The sequence below is a fragment of the Andrena cerasifolii genome, chromosome 2 (assembly GCF_050908995.1).
Source record: "Andrena cerasifolii isolate SP2316 chromosome 2, iyAndCera1_principal, whole genome shotgun sequence".
Lineage (NCBI taxonomy): Eukaryota > Metazoa > Arthropoda > Insecta > Hymenoptera > Andrenidae > Andrena > Andrena cerasifolii.
The window spans coordinates 11,051,143-11,072,165 of NC_135119.1; the positions used below are offsets into that span (position 1 = coordinate 11,051,143).

The following is a 21,023-nucleotide window of genomic DNA, read 5'->3' on the forward strand; positions in this document are numbered from 1 at the left end:
ACGACTGTCACTGTATATAAGAACGACAGTCTTTTGTTTCCCCTATCAGTTTAGTTGCGTAGAGTCCAGCGCGCATTTTGGCGAAGCGCGGCGAAGTGAAACACGGCGAAGGAATTAATAATAAATAATTAACTGTCGCCGCGATTCGGTCGTCAATTGTTTATAAACTTTTCTCTTTGTATCGCCGCATTTCACCAAAATATGCGACGGCCTCTACCTCGCTGAGTATTTTTATAAAATCGATTTTGACAAAAAGTAATGTTAAGGAAAGCCGAAAAAGTAGTATGCGTAAAATATTTATTTCTTTTAGATTATTGATGAGGGGTAAGAAATAATAACAAGTGGTTTCGTAAAAAATCATGCACATTCCAATTTATTAACTTACTCTAAGAAAACTGTTTACATAAATGAGAAACATAAATACGGGTTAAAAGAGAATCAAATAACACAGTTTAGCTCTATCTATAACAATTAAGACACTTCTTCCGCTCTTCATAGTCGTACCTGAAAGCAAACAAGCAGGAGCATTGCCGTAATCGTAGAATCAGTTTCTGCGTTTCAGTATTGAGAACTTACACAGGGACAGAGCAGTTCTGACAAAACTGCTCTGAGCAAGCGACGCACTCGAAGAGGCAGGAGCTGCACAGAGGCTGATCGCAATAGGAGCATTTACAGAACATATTCTGATTTATCACTCGAGTGCATTCGCAGAGGTCGTACTTTGGTCGAACGTCCTTGAAACATTGAAAACAGGGAACATTAATTTGCTAACTCGGGGCCAACCAAGTAACTTTGTGTGAAATGTACAGCATTAGCGAACGGCTTACCTTTATAGCCTTGTCCGTCCCTAACAATTCCAATTTGCTGTTCAGCACCATTTGCTTTGTAGTGGGTTCACATTTCCCTTTGCTAGAGCAGGGTAACTTTGGTGGAAGCTCATCGGCAGGGTTCATTTCTAGAGACGTGTTCAACTTTTGGGAAAGTGACTTGACACCCTCTTTCAACAAGTCCATCGTTCTGCCTAGGTGGAACAGGGAAAGAGCAAAGTAGAATGTGAACGTTTGAGTGATAATTAGTTATAACCTCCGTACCGTAAACAGTTTGCATGCGTTCCTCTCGGCAGACTCCGTTGTCGACCTGCTTCTGACCTACGTGTACTTTTAGTTGAGGCGGCAAATCGTCTTCGAAGGGACATGGACGCTTCGGCATTTTTATCAATCTCTCTCCCTAACTGCCCGATCAACAAACAAACTTCGGGTTTCGCGACATTCTTATCCGAAGAGTTTCATACGATCCAACCACGTTTCGTATTGGACTTATGTCTGTTATTATTTGAATATCCGTTACTGAGTATGTTGACATATTGAATTAGGTTTTTCTTTGATAACCTATTACTTTCGATCTATATAGTACAGCCGTTTCTGTGGTTAAACTTTATAAAATTTAGGGTTTTAAGTAGGAGTGGGTTCGAAGAAAATTTCTAAATTCGCGACAGTCGAATCCGAAAGTTTGAAGACTTCGAAACTCTTGCAAATCAAAAATCTCGAAACTCAAAAATCTCAAAAACCAAAAATATCGAAACTCAAAAATCTCGAAACTTTCAAAACTCTCGAAACTTAAAACTTTCGAAACTCAAAAATCTCAAAACTGGAAAATCTCGAAACTCAAAAATTTCGAAACTTTTGAAATTCAAAACTCTTGAAACTCAAAAATCTCAAAACTCAAAAACCTCGAAACTCAAAAATCACGAAACTCAAAACTTTCGAAACACAAAATTTTCGAAACCTAATACTCTCGAAACTTGAATTGCTAATTCTGTTTTGAACGTGGAATAATTCCCTGATCTGGCTTTCGAGGTTTGAATCACAAGAAAAGTGTAAACTTTCGAATTCTCGAAACTCGAAACTTTCTTGGGTTTCAAAGTTTCGATGCTTCGAGAAACTCATCCCTGGAGTTAAGTTTCGTCTAAATTGCTCGTGCCGTAAATAAATAAATAAATAGATAAATTGAATTTATAAAAAGTTTATTCTAGGTTTCATTGATACATAACAAGTAAAATTGGTAAGTAAATTTTTATGTGGAAGTTGGATAATGTTGAAGGGAAAGGTATCGAACCGACGACAAAGTTAGTAATATCTGTTTATTAGTAATGTTGCATTATTATTACTTTTATACATATTTGATATTGGCCATCAACAAATATGTTACAATTTTCATCTCCCTGCAATCTCGTGTTTTATTCGTTTGCTCGAGAAACTAACGATATTATTTCATAATAATACAGAATAATTCATAGTCATTGCGTGACAAAGTTACCAGTAGCGATCGTTTAGTACGATAACTGTACACCGTGCTCGTAGCTCGCAAGTAACCTATGCAGAGTGACGATCGAGTCACTCGAATCAATCCACAAAACTATAATCGAACGGAACGATTGCGATCGGTGTGAATGATACTCGGCTTGCCGCGGCGACTGTCCCCATTCTCAGAATAAAAATTCGTTCGAGGTCGCCGCGAAAGGAAAGGTCGTCTCGTTTGTTTCACCGCGAGACACTCGAGCCACAATACGCGTACACCGTTGCCGTGTGCTTCCAAAAATCCAGCTATACGCCATAAAAAACAGAAGAAACTACTTCCCCTACTCGGAGTATGGGTCTCAGGGCAGGATATTTCATCTTCTTCCTCGTAAAAAAATAGTTCACTGCGAGTGCATTGAATTTGGCGCGCATCGCCAATCCCGCCAAAAACTTTCAGATACTTCGCTGACTTCCGGTCGTCAGAGCTGGACATCGTCAAAGTATCCCTATTCGCAATAAAAAATACCATCTCGCTATTTAAAATCCCTATAATCCCAAGGTAATTAATGTCTGAGAAATAAATAAACTGAAACGTCATTTCAAGTCTTCTTATTTTAATTTTGAAAAATATTCGCCCAACTCTGCTGATCGGTTCACTGCGCGATCATTTAACTTTTAATTTACTTTTTCTCAAAGTGACTTGGTGGGATTCGCTCTACTTTATGGTTACGTCGATCAAGCGACGAGAGCTCTGTTTTAAAAGAAACGGAAGTGACGTACTTCACGATACAGTTGACATCGTCGGTGCTTTCGACTCACTTAGTAGTTGGCTTGAGTTCGCCGGGAGAGTCGTCAGTTCGTCTGTGCGCGGTTTAGTTCGTTGGTGATTGAGTTGTTAAATCGGCGCCACTCGAGCCGACGTAACCATCTGTCATCAGAAGTGTTCCTTGTTCGCAAAAGAAGCAACAACTGGTCTGTAACTTCGTCGTAATCGGCTGCAGACGGTGAGTGCCTAAATCATAGCTGTTACGCGTGCATTCTTGCTTCGAAGCTCTTCGTGGAAACCTCGAAGGTGGATTTATTCAAATGTTCACATCTCGACACAAATGAATTGGTAATTTTATTTTGTATCGGAACATTTCGGTAGGTGTGAGAATTTGTTTCTACTAGAAAATCGAAGTAAGCTAAAGTTCGCGCGGGTAAGTCGAACGAAACGGTTTATGGTCACAGCCCTGTCCAAAGCTGTTCCTATTGGCAAACCTACTCCCCCCGCATTTTGTGTCTGTTATATAGTATATGCTGCACATGGAGTGCTGTGTTAGAAACTCCCATTTGAAGTAACCTCTTAGTTGTGAATTTTGCAAGAAACTATGTGACGAGAAATTCTTTATAGCTTTAAAGAGATCCATTGAACAAAAGAAATTCCCTTTTCTAACATAAATGCATATTTTGTGAATGTAAATAGTTCAAATGGCAGTATTTAGTCGATTAAATAGAAATTCAATGACGCACAGAGAGGGACAGAATTGTAGACAGGGCCGGTTGCAATGAAAAATACTCTTTCGGAGAAAACATGTTCGGACTCACAGCCGTTATTGTCAGTTGTCATGGACGTTACTAAATACTCGGTACATACAACGCGCAACTGGTAAATCGAACAGCTGTACGTCTGGGATCCACTTACCCAGAATATTGATTATGTATCTTTGATATGAACTGTTTCACTCGCGAGTCGCCTGATCTTCCTTATCGACCAAGCGCTCGGTCGGTAATTATTACCGAAATAATCGAATTCCTCTCGCACGCGTTGTCGAATAACAAAAGCTCTGAGGTACATCGAATTTTGGAGAAATCAAAAAACATCTCGAATTCTTTAAGTATTTCGCAGGATTATTTTGGAATATTTTTTATACAACAGAGAAATGTGGTTAAAAGTTTTTAGTGAAAGATTTCACACGAAACACACAATAATCGATACTCAGGATCGAAGCTCGCTGGTGCGAGGCACGAGTCGCGGGATCCCCCGTGTACAATTTCGATTTCAGAACCTTTCTCTTGTTCGCCCTCGAGATATGCCTGTATTCGAAAATGTAGATCGCTGAAAGAACCGTGAAAGGAGTATTTTCATTGGCTACGTCTATAAGTACTCGATAATTCGGCGCTAGGGATGTTTCTTCATTACGAACAGCCAATTGCACTTTCAATTATCGCGTCGAAACATTGATAGCGACTGGTCATTCTCATACGGCCCTGGGTAACATTACTTTCTGCTCGTAACAATACTTTATTGCTTCGTTATCCTGCTACTTATTGTGCACTATAAGACTTAGAATGAGTTCCGCGCAGTTCTGCAACACTTTCGGTGACGATCGAGCTCCTGTTGCGTGTTTAGGGTTAGGTACTACGATTACTTTAAGGTGCAGGGCCGTACGACGAAATTACTACTTAACCTTTGCACTCGTACCGACTGTAACCCTACTCTACCTCATTCGTATCGAAATCGAATTTTACTATCGTAACCTTGGTACACAAAGTAGCACACCACCAGTGCCGCGGTACACGAGTAATTAGAATCATTCTTCGATTAGATTGCGTCGATTTTAGTGACTTTAATGTATATTATTACCCACCGAGGAGTAATCCTTTATGTCGATAAGGAAGAGTATTTGTGTACGAGTGCAAAGAATGGGAAAGGGGCAACTGATCCGAGGGGAACTGAATGCTGCGGTGTCAAACGATAATAAACAGCACAGGGAACAGTATAGCGTGAAATGAAGCGTCTCCGTGTTGTCTTAACCGATTCGCTAACGACACAGCGACCGACGCGGCGGAACTGTAAATCACGTTTCATTTCGACTAAACTTCACTAACTAATCGGACGTTGTTAGATCGAATTCGCTAGGAGATACGTCGACCTACACATCCAGACAACGCTCTCTGCTCCAGGACAATGTTCCCTTTCCGCTTCCCCATTCGCGCAGAACTGTCTACCCAACGGTTCGAATCATTCAAGGTCGTTAATAGGTAGGACTATCTCGTTATTCCTCGAAGAGTGACCAAAGCTCAAATCAGAGTCTCACGTGCCCGCTATCTTTTAATCTTTTAACTTACCAACGAACTTGTGCAGCATAATTTTACGTCTAACACGATTCCGTCCTGAATACGTAATATCGGATCGTATATTTTGGTAACTAGCCCTATGAACTTTCCCCTAGACGCGATACGAATCGGTTGAACGAAGTCGCGCTCCCGAATTCGTGGCAGTTTAACACATTACCGACAGGGGGCGAATGAAACGGCGCAGGTGGGACGTCTCGATTGAATGAGTGTGATTTAACTCGCGGCGTAGCGTGAAGCGATAAGTGTCTACCGGGTGGCACTGAAACGTAAACGAAGAGCACTGCGGGTACCCTGTGCACTTGGAGGGAAAATCCATTCCCTTTACAATTCTCGTGGTGGTTCGTCCCCGTGTCGTTCTATTATACAGGGAGTTTCGTAACAGGAGAGGCAAGCGGAGGCTGGTGATCCTAATAGAAAAATAACTCGAGAATATGCAGCAGAATTTTGTCACAACAGTCTTCGTTTTCGAGGAAACTGATTTGAAATTTCAGCTGCACAACTTTTTGTGATGAAACACAATGTCTTCAAAAGCAAAGAGTGTCACTTATTCCTTAGCTCTCGACTTATTTTTGTATTAGGATCACCAGCCTCCGCTCGAACCGTCTGTTATGAAACACCCTGTACAAGAAAGTATGTATCAATTCGGTGACGTTCCAGTTTCGTCCCGCGGGCAACGTGAAACCACTTTAATCACAGTGTCGCGCTCACGTGTTGGCTTCTCCGGCCGTGCGGCTAAGTGAATTGGAAGGCGAAGCGGGTGGATCGTTAGGGAACGAGGCGTTTGGTTCGAGTCGAACGGCTAATTGGGAGCGGTTGGCAAGCTCGGGAGGTTGGCAGGGAGCCCTTGCAGAAACGACATTACCGACGCGTTACCCAGTGGGTAATTAGCCTCGTTCCAAGCGGGGAAACACCGATTTTGCGCGTCAAAGCGAACATTGTTCCGTGAAATTTTTCCGCCAACGGAATTATCTCGGGGTCGAGGAGAAAATCGACTTTGGAAACGTTCCACGGTCGATCCAAACAATAGGAAACCTCCCTTCACTGTTCTGGATAGCTGGTAACTTCATGCGTCTGCATCGGGCGCTATTCGGTGAAAGTAGCGATGGGTTCAAACACATCGCGAGTATTTTTGTTTGATTCTTCGTTCGAAGTATTCAATTGCTTAATATACATCTAATTCTTCATTGAAATCGTAGGTGGGTTAGAATATCAAACATTCCCCATCGTTCGCGTCGATTTTCTCATCGATCCCTCAGCAATCGGTGACGGTCAAAGCGCGTTGGGTTAGCTCGGAGCGTTTCGTTCTGCCTCTCGCTGTGCACCGCATCGTACAGAGGTTTTCGTAAATATATACACATACGAGATAAATTGTATGAGATGCGTCCGAAGCGTGGTAATAATCTTTGAACCGCGAGCGACGAGAGAGAATATCTTACAATAGGTAATATGCGTTGTCGAGGCGCGACAATTGCAACGGCGTGGCTGGCCTGTTGGCGCTCGCTCAAAAAATCCAGCGGTAAAACACGTCGAAGCCTTTTCGGATGCTTCGACTGGCCCAATCTTCCTATCGTTAGCATTATTATTATTAAGTTATTAGTATTATTATTAGTACAGTTAATGAAATTGTTGCAAAAATACTTCGTGCAAATGTAGCCTCGGAGATTTCGATTACGAGTTAGTCCTGAGAATTCCTTTCTCGCCGATCGATTTTGATCGGCGTTCAATGTGACAATAGGTGTTCAAGATCTTGCTTCCTGTACCTCCACGCCTCCCCACCACGCTTCTGTTTGGATTTCTTGAGCAAGGCTCGCGGCAACATGCCCCTCCCAGTGAAAGCAGAGCGCGCCCGTGCGTGTTTACACATAACAAAAGGGTCAACAAGTAAACGTGCGATAAATCAATCGATTGCAAATCGCCTTTATAAATTGTATAAAAATCTCCTCTATCATTCCGCCCTAGCTTAAAATGCCTTAAGGATACGGTGTCTGGAATTCGTATAGATTCCTACGGTTCTCTATGCCCAGTCGAAGGGACACAACTTCTCGCAAGCATCTACCCGCGAGACTCGTCTCTAGTCGTTCAGGAAAGCGCGCGTGCCCTCTGTGGGCGCATCGACAAACACGAGGAGGCGCTCTAAGCGTGCTGTCTTCTTTCCACGGGGAAGCTGAACTGCGAAAGTTCGGGCGATACCCGAGGGTTCCTCCATGTAGGTGGAAGTAATAAATTCCGTGGAATTCTTTCTTCATCCTCAATGTGAAACTCAATGTGGAACTACTGAACGAATCTCTGCTTTGCCAGGCGCAAAGATTCATTTGTAAAAACGGAAAGCTCTATTCTTTCTACTCTAGCTTTAAAAAATTCAGTAACTTAAACTCTCCCAGAACGTATCCCTCAAACACAGGCAGTAGTAAACCCACTGGCGCCTGGCTACTGCAAGTAGCCTCGATACAGAATAACCTCCAAATTCGCCGCATTAAGTCCCATCCTCACTGTCCATCCACCATATTCCTCCAAACCCTTTTCAATGGATCCTGCGCTGTGGTATTTGTGTTTCCTCGTCACCACATCGCTAAAACCCACTGAAAAGTGCATCCATCCGACAATAGTCTACCGACGATCAGACAAACATTGAGGACGAGGCTTTAGGCAGTGTCAGTATCCCCGTGGAAGGGAGATCCAGCGTGGATGCGTTGCGTCGCTGTCGGGGGTTCACGCAAAAGCGAGTCGAAAAATAAATCGGAGACACGTGAGGGATTTAGCGAGTATTGTTGATCGTCCGTAGTGCTGTATGCGCGCGACGAGGCGAGCTCGGCCGCGTTTCCGATACAACGGAAAGAAACAGGAGACAGAAAGGTCGGCGGGCCGATGTATCTGATACTCGTCGGGCCCGTTGATCATTCACTCTAAAATTCACCGAATTATGTGCTCCAATCTCTCGTTCTCTCTCACACTCTCTCCCTTTCTTTCTCTCCACCCTTAAATTCGCACGATATAAAATCCTAGCTTAGTATGGCCGGTAATTTGTTTCTCTCGCGTCTCTCTCCCCCCTCTCCCTCTTCTGCGTCATTTTCCTTCACACCCCCTACCCCACCCCATTTTTTTCCTCTCTAGTTAAGTCGTACCACTTACGTCGTACGAGTAGAGCTTCATATTTATCCGCGATTATTTAGTAAATAGATAACCGCAAGCTTACGACTAGATCTGAATTCATAAGTTTAGTGGTGTGTGTGTGTGTGTGTGTCTGTTGTGTGTGTATGTGTGTGGGTTGCGTACGTTACTAGAGATTCGCCTTGACTATCTAACGACAACATTGTGTTTCCTCCTATTACCATTGCCCCATTCGACCTCTTTCGTCCACCTTTTCTTTCTCCTGCACACACACCGAAGCAGTCACACTGTCCGCCATCCATCTCACTCTTGTATTGCAAAGCCCGGATCCGTCGACGCGTCGTAACAATATCTGCAGTTGCACGAGCGTGCGTGCGTTCCCCCTCCCTGTTCCTTGAGATTCCCTACACTCCTACGAAGTACTACGTACACGCGATAGGTGGCAGCAGCTCGGCGAACGAGCGTTTGGCGCCCCCTAACTCCTTTCTACCTGCAAGCTTCTTAATGGAATGTTTTAGTACAGAGTACGGATTATCGAATCCGTAAGAACGAGTAATTCTAACCGCCTACCGAGCCATGCTCTGGCCTCCTCTATCTACACCGCTTGCATCGTCGCCCGGGACTCGTTCCAACACCCTGTAGGACCCAATCGCTTGAGGAGGGATCGAAAACGGAGGATTCCCTTTACCACCGTCGATCATGTCTAAAAACCTGGCACTTAATGAACTGCAAGCAAAAGGAGGCTGGAATGTACTGGTAAAAGCTAGTGAATATACTGGGTGTCTCGTAAATAATGGTACAAGCGGAAGGGTGGTGATTCTACGTGAAGAAATATGGATTGGATTGTTTTCACAACTAATGTTCGTTGAAGCTTTATGTATATGCGAGGAAATTAAGTTCGAGTTTGGGTCAAGCATGCGTGCACCGAAGTTTTTGAGTCGGATGAGTTCGTTGGAGTAAGGGGAACTATCTTTCCCGAAGGATCTATGCCGATCCAAAGGTTCGCGTAGGAACGAGTCGCTTTTGCAGCGACGACGTATACAGGCATACCTAAAGCGAGAGCTTAAGGATCTTTGACATTGCAATTTTTGATTCCAGCGAACATTTAAGGATCGAATCCTCTCGCCTACGTCTATCTGGCCGCCAGGACTTTAACTTACTACATTGCCTGTCGTATCCTCTGCCGATAAGATTCTTCAGATTCTTCGAATTAAAAGTCCCTAGATTGGGGAACGTTCGTGGAGACATCTATGGTGGAATTAATGGAACTCGAAATAAGGTTTCTCCTTCTGTTAGAATTTCCTAGCGAATTTCCCAGGGGACTTTCCCTGGGGATTATTTCACTGATGCTAAGAATTTTGGAAGATGTCTCAGGATCGGCAGGAATCGACTTCGGATTACTGTCTATAACGAGCCTTCGAATAAAAAACGTCTGCTAGTCGCGTCGTTCCACTAAGAAGCCGTGACAAATTCTCGAGATATGTCTGAGTTAGTGTCTGTGTGTTCGAGAAAAACGTGTTACGATAATTATACTCTTTTTTTTTTATTTTCCACCCTCCTCCTCGCTTATCTTTAGGTTCTACAGTTAGAAACGCTAGATATCCTATTCCTCCTCGCTGACTATTCGATTCTCCCCGCCACTCCCCCCTCTCTACCCCTCCCTCTTATTATTCGCGCAAGAAGCAGACAAGAAGCCGTACGCGTCTTAACGCTCGTAACTGAGAAACCTACTTACGAATGTACCTGTATATATATATATATATTCTCATTTATTTATTTATATATTTATATTCGTATTTATATCTATGTATTATTAGTCTTTTGAAATGTTTTCCTCGTGCGTGCAAAAAATAAATCTCCCGACGCGATCGTTGCGCCGCGAGTGAATTTTCTTATCATCATCTTTCGTTTAACTTGTCTCGTCCCTTCACCGGTGCCTTTCTCTCTTTCTTTCACTCTACTCTGTACCTCGCAACGGTCACAGAAAAAGAATACCTTCCTCTACAACCGCATGTGGAACGTTCCCGTCCACGATCGCGTACAGCCGTACCGAGCAACGGCGAGCTCCCCAACGCGCATGCGCGCAGCGTGGCAAGTGGGCGGGGCTCCAGACTCCGCCCACTCCGCAGCTAGGACTCCACTGTGGGGAGCAGCTACGACTAGATTCGAGGTACGGCGGGCGATCTAGCATCGAGGCGATACTTTCTTTCGACTCTTCTGTAATTTCACCTGCAAACTCGCCGTTGCTTGGTACGCCTGTAGCTTTCTAACATCGAGTCAGCAGGAGAGAAAAAGGTCGAAGATTCAAAGATCCGTGTGTTGAAAGGGCGGCAGAGGTGGCTCTGGGTGGAAAGAAAATGAATCGTGTCTTGTGCAGGGTAAACCGTTCGCAACGTTTCTTTTCCTTTTCGAGAGTGAAAATGGAAAATGCCGGGAACGTATAAAAAACTGGCACGCGTCCTTTAAGCGCTAAATATACGCTACGAGGTTCTATCTTTATTGCCTGAGGGGTGGATGGGGTGTAAAAATAGCTGAGAAACGTTTAATCGCGCGCGATCCTTGCGTCTCGCGGAGTTTCCATTTTCACCCCGGAGAACTAAGGACTGCGTTCATCAGAATGTCTCGGATTCGTTTCGCGGAACGTTGCTCGCGTCAGTTCCAGTCTGGTTGGATTCTTCTCTGCACATGGCGCGTCGAGCACTGTGCTTTTCACGATGAAACATCGAGCGGTCGAAGTAAAAGGGTGGTCAGCTCTTTTGGGCAATTTAGAAAAGCAGCCGGGAATTATGAACTTTGCGCGGATTAACGTGCAACTAGGCACGAGGGTATGTAGGGGAAAGTGTTTGGGGATTTTTTGAATATTTCTAGGAGGGGTATTAAATTAAAAGATATAAATGATTTTTGTGGATGGATTCATTTTTGGAGGTGATTGATATTTCAATTGAAGAAGCTTAGATGATCGATGTCCCACCGTGTCGTGGCTTCTCAAACGAGGAGAAAAATTTGAGAAAGTATGAGATTTTGAAATGGAATCGTTCATAATCCAGTCGATGGTAAGGCGAATGTCTCCATTATTGATCTGTTACCCCGATTTGGTTTAATAATTTTTCCTTTTTGACTTCGGCGTGGAAGATGTTTGTTTAGTTTTTCTTTGAATTACATAAATCAATGATAAAGGGAACTTTTTCGAGGGAAGAAAAGGGAGTATTTCGTGTACTAATTTACTCGTGTTTCGATCAAATCAATTTCGATATTGAAAGGGTCGTTACCCTCGATAATTCATATTTCATATCACTTTCTTAGGTTTGAGTAAAGAATATTTATATATATAAATATTCTTATATATATATATATATATATTGATTGATGGGGCCGTTCATCTTACACGGACGAACGATCGACGGAACACTTAACGTATCATATATGCAACGAAATTGTTTAAAGAATCGCTTTCGACGAATCCTTGTAACAAACAGAACCCTCTCAAGGAGTAACTGAAATTCCTAATAGCCTAAAATTTGAGAGACCAGAGAAGTCAAATAAAAATCGATCTTGATGGAAGGCCAGGGGTATGTGGAACCTTTTCTTTTTCTTTGAATTCTCGACGGAAACTTTATCTTCGCGTAAAGTCTATTCCCATAAAAAATTTCAATCTCCTCTGAACACTTCAAGTTTCCACGAAAATTTCAATTTCCAGCGAAAATTCCATTTTTTTTGTTATCGAATATTTCAGCTTTCATCGAATTCTTCAAGTTCCCTAAAAAAATTGAATTTTCGCTGAAAATTCAGATTTCCATCCGAAGCTTCGGTATCCACTTAAACTCAGTTCCCACAGAAGCCCATAATTTCCACCCAAAGCTTCAATTTCCCTCGACTTCCCCGCCTCGCGTGCTACCGGAACGAAAACGCTACTCAGTCATACACAACGGAACAATACGTACCAAGTAAAACGCTCTTACAACGGGGCGATCCGATGTCCACCTACACAACATTCACTATTGCACATCACGTTGCGCATGGAAACGCAAAACTACCAACGAAATTCACCGCGAACCACCACGAAGACACAAAACGTCACGAATAGCGTTCCCATCTTCAGCTTCTATTCGAGCACTTCGCGCACGAGCTGCTGAACAATGTATCCTGGTTGAGGAACCACCGCGTCCTCCGAGTCTCTCGAACGCGCCAGCCCCACTGTGGCCTACTTTCGTTGCAGATGAATCCGTTTCCGCCGTTACTTCCCCTTCGATCCTGTCAGTCTTGCCAGAGACAATTCCGTCTAAAACCATCAGCTGCTAAAATTCCATTTGAGAACACTCAGCACACTTCCTCGTGTCTACCTCCAGCATCAAAACTCTTCGCAATCCCCTGTCTTTTCATGCTTCATCATTAATCAGGGTTCTCGAGCTCCTTTTCTCCTATTCTTCTTCCTTCCGACCGCATCCCTTCTTCCATCGTCTTGGAACGTAGCCGTTCAGCCTTGAACGGTGTCCCTCGCGAGACTCCCCCTTGTTTTCCCACTATCTCTCCTCTGCACCCTCGTTTCATCGACGTCGATCGTCTCTGCATACGCGTGGACTGGCCGCGCCAGGACTCACCAGAGCCTCTGGGCGGTCTCCCACAGGTTCTTCAGGCTGGATCGAAACTCGAAACGAAAGTTCTGCTAGTATCACGCTATGTTGTTGCCGCTCATCGTGGTCACGCACTTCTTCTCGGGGGTGTTCTGGCTCTCCGAGTTGCTGCGCACTGCCTTCGTCGGGCTGCCGGGCGTGGGCGTCGCGTCCCCTGGTAGAGGGTTGTTGTTGTTGGTCGACGTGGAGCTCCTGCGGCCGTTCTCGCGGGTGGGCGACTTCACGTCGAACACCAGCGTGTCCGACTCGATGTCAGAATCGATCTGGAAATAATAGTCGAGGGGAATTGTATGAGACAGTGGTCCTTCGTTGAGAGTGGAGAAGTTTGGAATTTTCTAGTGGAAAAGTGATGGAGCAGAGATGTAACTAGCCCTTTGCATGCAGCCTGTGGTGCGAGGACCGCCTATGGGCGTTCAGCGAGTGCGCTTAACGAATAGGGCTGCAGGCGTTCCGCACATGGGAAGTGCTTATGCGATGGACTATTGTCAAGAGGAGGAGTGTATAGGTTGCGCGTTAGAATAGTGATTGCTTCGAGAGCTGGCTACTTCTACATAGGCTAACGTATTTTTTTGTGCAGTTGCTGCTCGCCTAGTTTGGTCGTGTGCTCTAATTCTTCGAGGGTGGTTCGAAAGACGCTGTACGATTAGGAATACAATTTGTATTAGGTTTCGTAATTCCTGTATTTTCGAGCGAAACGGAAAAAATGAACCTCGGGTCGATGGGACTCGAACCCGCGGATCCTCCGTTTACTGGTCAGCCGCCTAACCAACTCCGCCAAAGTCGATCCCCCGGAGGTCTCTTATTCCGAGCTCCCTTTTATGTGTACTTCTGATCCCACATAATTATACGATATCAATCAGAAATGCTTCGGAGCATCCCTACCCTCTAACAAACTTGCACAGCGGCTTTTTTAACACCCTCCGTTATTGCTTATTATCGTTCAAACTCTGAATGCATAGCGTGAATAGCCTAACTTGCCTTCTGAATGCGCTGTACAGTAACTAGTACCACGAACTACTAGTAGGATCTTTATGAATGAAGGGAAAGCGATCGAGAACTCAGAAATCACGACTGGGGGGTATTAACGTGCCAGCTTCACCTTCAATAAACAGTTTCAGCGTGGATCGTCGATTCGAACAAGAACAAGATAATTATCGTGACAAAGACGGCGTCTACGTGAAGGAAGATGATGCACTACCTTGTTGAAACAGACTACCTGTCTGGTAGCTGGGTGAGGGTTCAGGAACAGTCGTTCGCTGGTGTCGCTGCCGCAGCTCGAGCTCTCGCTCATCTCCGTGGCGTACTTCCTGGCGGCGCGGGGACTCGGCGGAGCCGCCCTGCTCTGGCTCCCTAAGCTCATCGCCACGTTCCTGGAGCACACCTGCGACTGGATGTGCTCGCAGACTCTCCTGAAGCGTCGAATGTTACCTGAAAAATTAAATCGGATACCTTCTGTTAACACTTCCAGCGGGACATCGTTATCCTTTAACGTCTCTCGCAAGGTATTCTTCTTTTTGGGTTACTATATTCTGGGAGGCATCTAGGCTATGGGGATCTATGAGTTTGGTACCTCCTTTTGGACGAAATTAGGGTGAAGAACTTGAAGATTAGTTCTCTTGAGTTTTCGTGGTAAAATTGAACAGGTTAGGATTTTTCTTTTCTGTTTCAATGACATTATTATTATTAATAATAATTACAGTGCAAAACTGAAGATAATAATATCATTATTATTAATATATTTATATATTTATTATTATTATTAATATCTTCAGTTTTTCTCGCCAGAACTGTAATTAGCTTGAGAGAACTTTGCTCAATCTTCGATCCCTTCAACTTATAAAATTTTGGGAGATTCTCAGCTCCCTCGGTTTAATTTTTTAGGGGGATAGGATTTTTGACAGTTCAACCGAGGCGATCAGTATTTCTGAAGCTACAGAGTTTTGTCCACCTGATTTTTACTCACTCCCGGTAATCTAATATGTAGTTTACTCTTCAAGCGCCACATTTCTCTGCCATTTTCAGAATGGAGTCCCCCTCCCTTGCAAAACCCTTCGATTTATTATTTCGTCAAATAATCGCCCCCCATTTGATATTCTACTTCGCGTTACGAGACACTCCGTGTATCTCCCCCCTCTCGGCAACGCAAAACGAGGGTGGTTCGCTCGTACGAGCGACAGCGGGCGAAAGCAAAACACGAGGACTGTACATGCAGATATTCTACGCGCGCGTACACGCCGGCAAGGCGTAGGGCTCCACGTGCCAAGGTAACATCGATCTAGTTGCGGTTGGACGGCTGCCAGACAGCGAACGCAGCCACCTTGCGATCTACCATTGTCTGTGCCTCGCTTTCGCGGCTGCTTTGCGTCCTCCACTCTTTATCTCGAAATTCCAGGCACAACGCTACTCCACGGCGAGCTTAAAATTACAAATCGCAGAACCCGACCCTCGCGAGGGAGCGCGGGGAATGTGGCCCTCCGACTTCCACGAAACTTGGTGTAAGGTTTTCTGAGGAAAGGGAGCATCCGTGAAATCGCTACTGTACTATTGTACAAATTTAATCACAGCAGAAGGAACAAATAATAGTGGTACGAAGAGAACCTCGAATTGGGGATTTCTAGGTCACCAAACTTTTGAAACCTTCGACCCTGAGCACTTAAGGGGTTGCGCCACCCCGAAAGTTTTGAAAACACGATTTTTGTTTCTTTGCATTTTCTTATTACGTGGAGTTTTAAGAATAATTTGAGTCATTGTAGACGCAAAAATTCCCCAAAATAGCCGAGTTATAGGCTTTCAACGAGGCGCGGATGCCGATATTCCGCAGCAGGTAGCGACCATTCTACTTATCTTCTTTTGCGTTTTTCTCGAAACTACATTTTCAATGATGACCTATCAAATATCTCCAAAACTATTTGTCCGATTGAGTTCAAACTTGGCACGCATATTCTTAATGGTATTGTCTACGATGTAGCGCATCAGTTTTTCCATCCTATACCCCATTCGTATATAATTAACGGTTTAAATTAGTTTTTTCATATGAAAAACGTATAATTTTTTTCACTTTGCTCTCATTTGTGCAATAAATTTTTTTTCCTCAAATCCCTATGCTACGTCGTAGGTATTTTATTAAGGAACACGAAAATCATCGGGTTTCTGATTTCAGACGAACATGTTCGTTATAATTTGTTAGGTTAGTCACGCGTGTAACGGCGGACGAGCTTCGCGGGAGAACAAATAACTCGGTCATTTTTTAATATTTTTGTACAGTATTTATACAATAGATGCACTAATACATGCTCTACCCATAAGAAGAAAATAAATAATTTTCAACCTCATAGTATCGGTAAAAAAAATTCGTCTAGTTTAGTGCTGTTTCGGGCGCCTCAGGGTGGCGTAACCCCTTAACAAAGTAGCAAGTGGAGGTCCTCTCCTGTTGTTAATATCTCCTGAACTTGGGTGAGCGCTACCTGCTTGCACAGTTATGACAGAATCGGTGGGCAACGGTTCCTGGGGGATTCAGTCGTTGAGGGTTCGAGTGACGAAGAGGTGTGGACGGAGGGTGGTGGAGGGTCGAGGTTCACTTACCACTCAGCAGGGTGAAAGTAATGGCGAACAGAGGTTCGTTCGGTTGCTTCGAAATGGCACTGATGTCCACTTGGAAACGGACCTGCCTCTGGAACATGGCCGGCGCCGTGCTTCCTCTTTTGTATTCCACTCGGAAGGACATTGGCGAGCTCACGCTGTGGGACAGCTCCGCTATCTGTCGACCGAAATTTATGCTTTTCTCACTCGAATCACTTCCCTCGCGCCAGTTCCCCCGGACACGCGTGAACAAAGGGGAGATTCCGTCGACGTTTACCGATAAAAAAGCGTGAATCAAGTCGGCCTTTACGCTGGCCAACACCTTCCCCTTGACGAGCACGGTGAACGTCTCGTCCTTCTCTGTGGTCATCAGGCTGCCGAACCACGATTTCTTCGTCAGCTCCGGGGAGGAGTCCGGGGTGAGGTGTACCTGTGATTTACAGAATGTTAGTTGCTTAGACAGTTGCAGAATATTTTCGTAATTAATGGAGCATCTCAGGTGTCAGGTTTGGACGTGACCTGGGGCTATGCATCAAATCCTGACTCCCAGAGTATGCAACTAATGAATTTTCTGTTTCTACTGTATACACGGTAGAAATTGCCTAATATTGTTATTTTGTGCAAAGGCGTAGGGGAGACTGGGGTAAGTTGATACAGGGGGCAAGTTGATACGGACGAATTATCTCGACACCGTATATATGTAGCTCCATTTGAGCGAGATATGTGAAGATTGTTGTTCGATTCTTTCCTGCGATCCAGCGTACATGTGTACATTAACGTTAACAATCGTTTTTTTTAAACTATTTTCGCTTATATAGAGAAAAAGTAAATAGTTTTGATGCATCCAAATTGATCGTCCAAATAACATTTTTTTATTCATTTTGTATGTATTTTCTCAAGTTAACGCTTACTATATATTAAAGAGGAAGCACCAAAGTATATTTTGGCATTTTTGTTATTAAGGAATTAATTAAAATAAAAACTGAAAATAATTGAAGACAGAATAACGTATCAACTAGCCCCGCAGTGGGGTAAATTGATTCACTCTGCCTTCGTCCAAATAACATTTTTTCATTCATTTTGTATGTATTTTCTCAAGTTAACGCTTACTATATATTAAAGAGCAAGCACCAAAGTATATTTAGGCATATTTGTTGTTAAGGAATTAATTCAAATAAAAAATGAAAATAATTGAAAACTGAAAAACGTACCAACTATCCCCGGTCTCCCCTAATTTAATCTAACACAACAGTTATCGCACGTTTCACTCCTAAACGTGCTCCCGGATTTCTAAAAGAGCCTCTTGTAAGTACGATAAGTATCGACTCAAAGTCACGCGATGAAAAGCAGCGAAGCTTGCTTCAATACCTCAAATTGAATCGCACAGCAGGAATTTATGAGAGCGCGTACTAGCTGCGAATGAAATAGCGTGGTAGTTTATAAATACGTGCCTCCTCGGCGCTAGGGAGCAGCTTGCGTCGATGGAATCGTGGGCTACCCAGGAACGAGTTCTTGATGGTGGTCAGCCTCGATCTCCAGTGATGGGCGCCGGAGCCTGCCCCAGTGTGTGGCGAGCCTGGCGGTGTCACGCCGACCGCGACTACTGCGAAAGTAACAATCGTTTAGTCGCACCACTGCATCCTCCGCGGTACGAAGCAGCTCGTCACTTTACTCCTTCATTCCACATTCGATCGCACAGAAAGTACTACACGCGAAACCGTAAATTCAGAGCCCCTTCTCCCCGACTCCATTTCCCTGTACACAGGATAGATTAGACAGCAGTGTAAATTACGTGTAACAACTTGGAACAGGCAAAGGCTCGATTAGAAACGATGAAAAAAGGCACACCCTGTCTACTTTTAATTATCGACCATGCGTTGCACGACACGACCGTAATCCCGCGCACGCAAAAGTCTACGCGCTGACACAGAGTGTCGCAGTTCCAATCGAAAGGAGTGATCACCTTGAAGAATGTATTCTCGTACCCGTGCTTTTTCCTTGGATCATCTGGATTTTTAAAATGAAACTGTCCGCAGCTCCTCGCGTCATTCGCAAAGCTACCGTTTCGTGTCCGAGCACAATCGATTGCCTTTGGTTAATCGCTGTTACGGCTGAAGATGTCGCGCTGCCCCGACAAAGGGACGTCCTCCCCCAAGCTCTCGGCCGAACGGCCACGAAGACGAAGACGAAAACGCGGGGGCAGGGGAGCGAGACTTTCGTCGACTGGGTGCGTGTGCATCCAGTCGTGTCCCTTTAACAATGACCCGTGAGCGGTGTGTGCTCGTTACGCGGCCGTGGATCACTTGCATTTTTTAAGACCGCCCCAGCTAGTGCCCTTTTCTCGAGATAAAACGCGTGCTCAGACATCGAGGAGGGCTCCCACCGATGCTCCCAGCCTTTGTTCCGGATGTATAAACACTCTGGACACCTGCGGCGCTGCCTTCGCGCAGCTCTCCCGCCCAGCGACATTCAGGCACGTTTTAGGATCGCGAACCGCTGCAATCTTGCTCTTCGTCACCTGGGACGGTCGACTGACGATTTAAACGGGTGATTCTCATAAGATCGCGCTACTACGAACATTTAGGTGATCATTTATGAAAGTGACTTGTACAGTTCGAGTCTAGAGCAACGCAGCTGAGTGTGGCAGCAAATGGTACCAAACAGAAGCTTAGAAGTCTGAGAAATGAATTTAAACTGCAGTAGCACCTGTGCTTTCTTATTATTATTATACCTGTGAATTTTATTAAAAGGTATTTAAAGATTTCACTTCAGTCGAGTGATTTATAAATATAAGTTTCAAACAATATTTTTTTAAATAGAGATTGTATTTATGATGAAACAATCAAATTTAAAAGTAGACGAAAGTTTAATTTAGTTAGTAATTTAAGTAAAGGTAATTTTAATGCCAGCAACAGCGCTTAAACTAGATTTATAAATTAACTTATTTAATTTAAAAAAAAAATAGACTGCATGTAATCTATTGCACTCAATCTTTATCAAGAAAAATATTTAATAACAAAATGAAATAGTGAACAAATATCTCTTTAACACTACGAGTCATCGTTATCTGAATCTTTTTTTTGAGAACTGTTCGCTTGGGCCTGTCAGGTCCACGCGTAGGTATAAGGTTAAGAGGGCTTGTGTGTCGATTCAGCGAAAAAAACGTGAAATTGTTTCCAGTTGAAGAATCCTCAATGAAATTCCCAACAGAATCCTCAATACCTCCTTAAACAATGCCTGATTAGTCGTCGAGGTTTCAGAGTCTTTGTTCCAACGGCCACCCTCGATTTTACGAATTTTCATTTACCCGGAAGCGTACGATGTAATTTACCGACTTGTTCGAAGCAATTATCCAGAGTGACAATTCGGTACACAGGTATTATGACGTTTCTGCGCCCCTTTGTTCGACTGGGTCCCTCGATCGTTGGAACGCGCTCCATTTACCGATAGCAGACGCTTTTAGGAGCGGGCTTCTCGTCGGGAATAAAAGACACCGTTTGGGGGATGTAACCCGGGCACTATTGAATTATCGTATTATCGGCCCGCTGGAAGTTCAATATCGACTTCGTATTTTCGCCGGGGCTATTGTCTTGCGCCGCGGCAAATTCCATTATCGCGGAAGCGACCGTCCGACTCGATGCCTCTGGCTTCCTATTTTTCCCCGCGAACCTTCGTATCCGCTGACGCGCGGGCGCAAGACCCACTATATCCGTATCCCTTACGCAATTTGCGAGGAGAAAATGTTGAACGGGTGGATATTCGGTTAGACGAAGATGTGGCTTTTTTTTTAGTGCGTTGCTGGGAAGCAGATGGAGGATTGGAGGAGATTTATGTTTGGCGTTGTTTGGAGGAAATGGTTAATTTTGGAGATAGGAGGGGAGGATTCAGGTTCCTTTGGAGTATTGATTTTGTGACGAATGAAGAATCTAGCGGGATGCGATTGGAGAGTTCAGTTAGGGGTGATAAGGGAATTCACTGGAAAGTAATAGGAGCTGGCTTTTATTTCGAGGTGGAGGGAAGTACTTCTGTACTCTGCAGATCTTCGATTCTTAGACGAAGTTTAGTCGGGAAGTAATTATCGATCGGGGAGGAATAAGACAGAATAAGTGTTTCGGTGTTACGGTTTCTACGTTGTTACTTCACTGGGTTGTGAGGGTTGAGTTCTTAAATAGAACTCATTCTGTTGGACACTTACTATTTCAGTTCACTGGAAGTTCCGAGTTCCCAAGCAAAACTCACCCTATTGGCTATTGACTATTCTACTTCATCACAATACCTGAGTTCCTAA

General features: G+C 44.2%; 2 protein-coding genes across 2 annotated transcripts in view; both read right to left on the bottom strand.

Moving 5' to 3' along the window:
- Positions 1-345: 345 nt before the first annotated feature.
- On the bottom strand, positions 346-1,338 carry LOC143366084 (apoptosis regulatory protein Siva). Its single transcript, XM_076806859.1, has 4 exons — positions 1,092-1,338; positions 828-1,021; positions 577-734; positions 346-504 (listed from the first exon to the last, which is right to left on the bottom strand). Exons 1-4 carry the CDS (start codon positions 1,207-1,209, stop codon positions 459-461), a joined length of 516 nt encoding a protein of 171 aa, XP_076662974.1. The 5' UTR covers positions 1,210-1,338; the 3' UTR covers positions 346-458.
- Positions 1,339-2,126: 788 nt separating this feature from the next.
- Sff (BRSK family serine/threonine-protein kinase sugar-free frosting) overlaps positions 2,127-21,023 on the bottom strand; it is a 48,940-nt gene continuing 30,043 nt past the window's right edge. The window contains exons 9-13 of the mRNA XM_076806862.1: positions 18,187-18,338; positions 17,013-17,165; positions 16,739-16,913; positions 14,373-14,584; positions 2,127-13,419 (exon numbers count right to left, since the gene is read on the bottom strand). Coding sequence (XP_076662977.1) covers positions 13,195-13,419; positions 14,373-14,584; positions 16,739-16,913; positions 17,013-17,165; positions 18,187-18,338 — 917 coding nt within the window. The 3' untranslated portion in view covers positions 2,127-13,194. The remainder of the gene's footprint in view (positions 13,420-14,372; positions 14,585-16,738; positions 16,914-17,012; positions 17,166-18,186; positions 18,339-21,023) is intronic.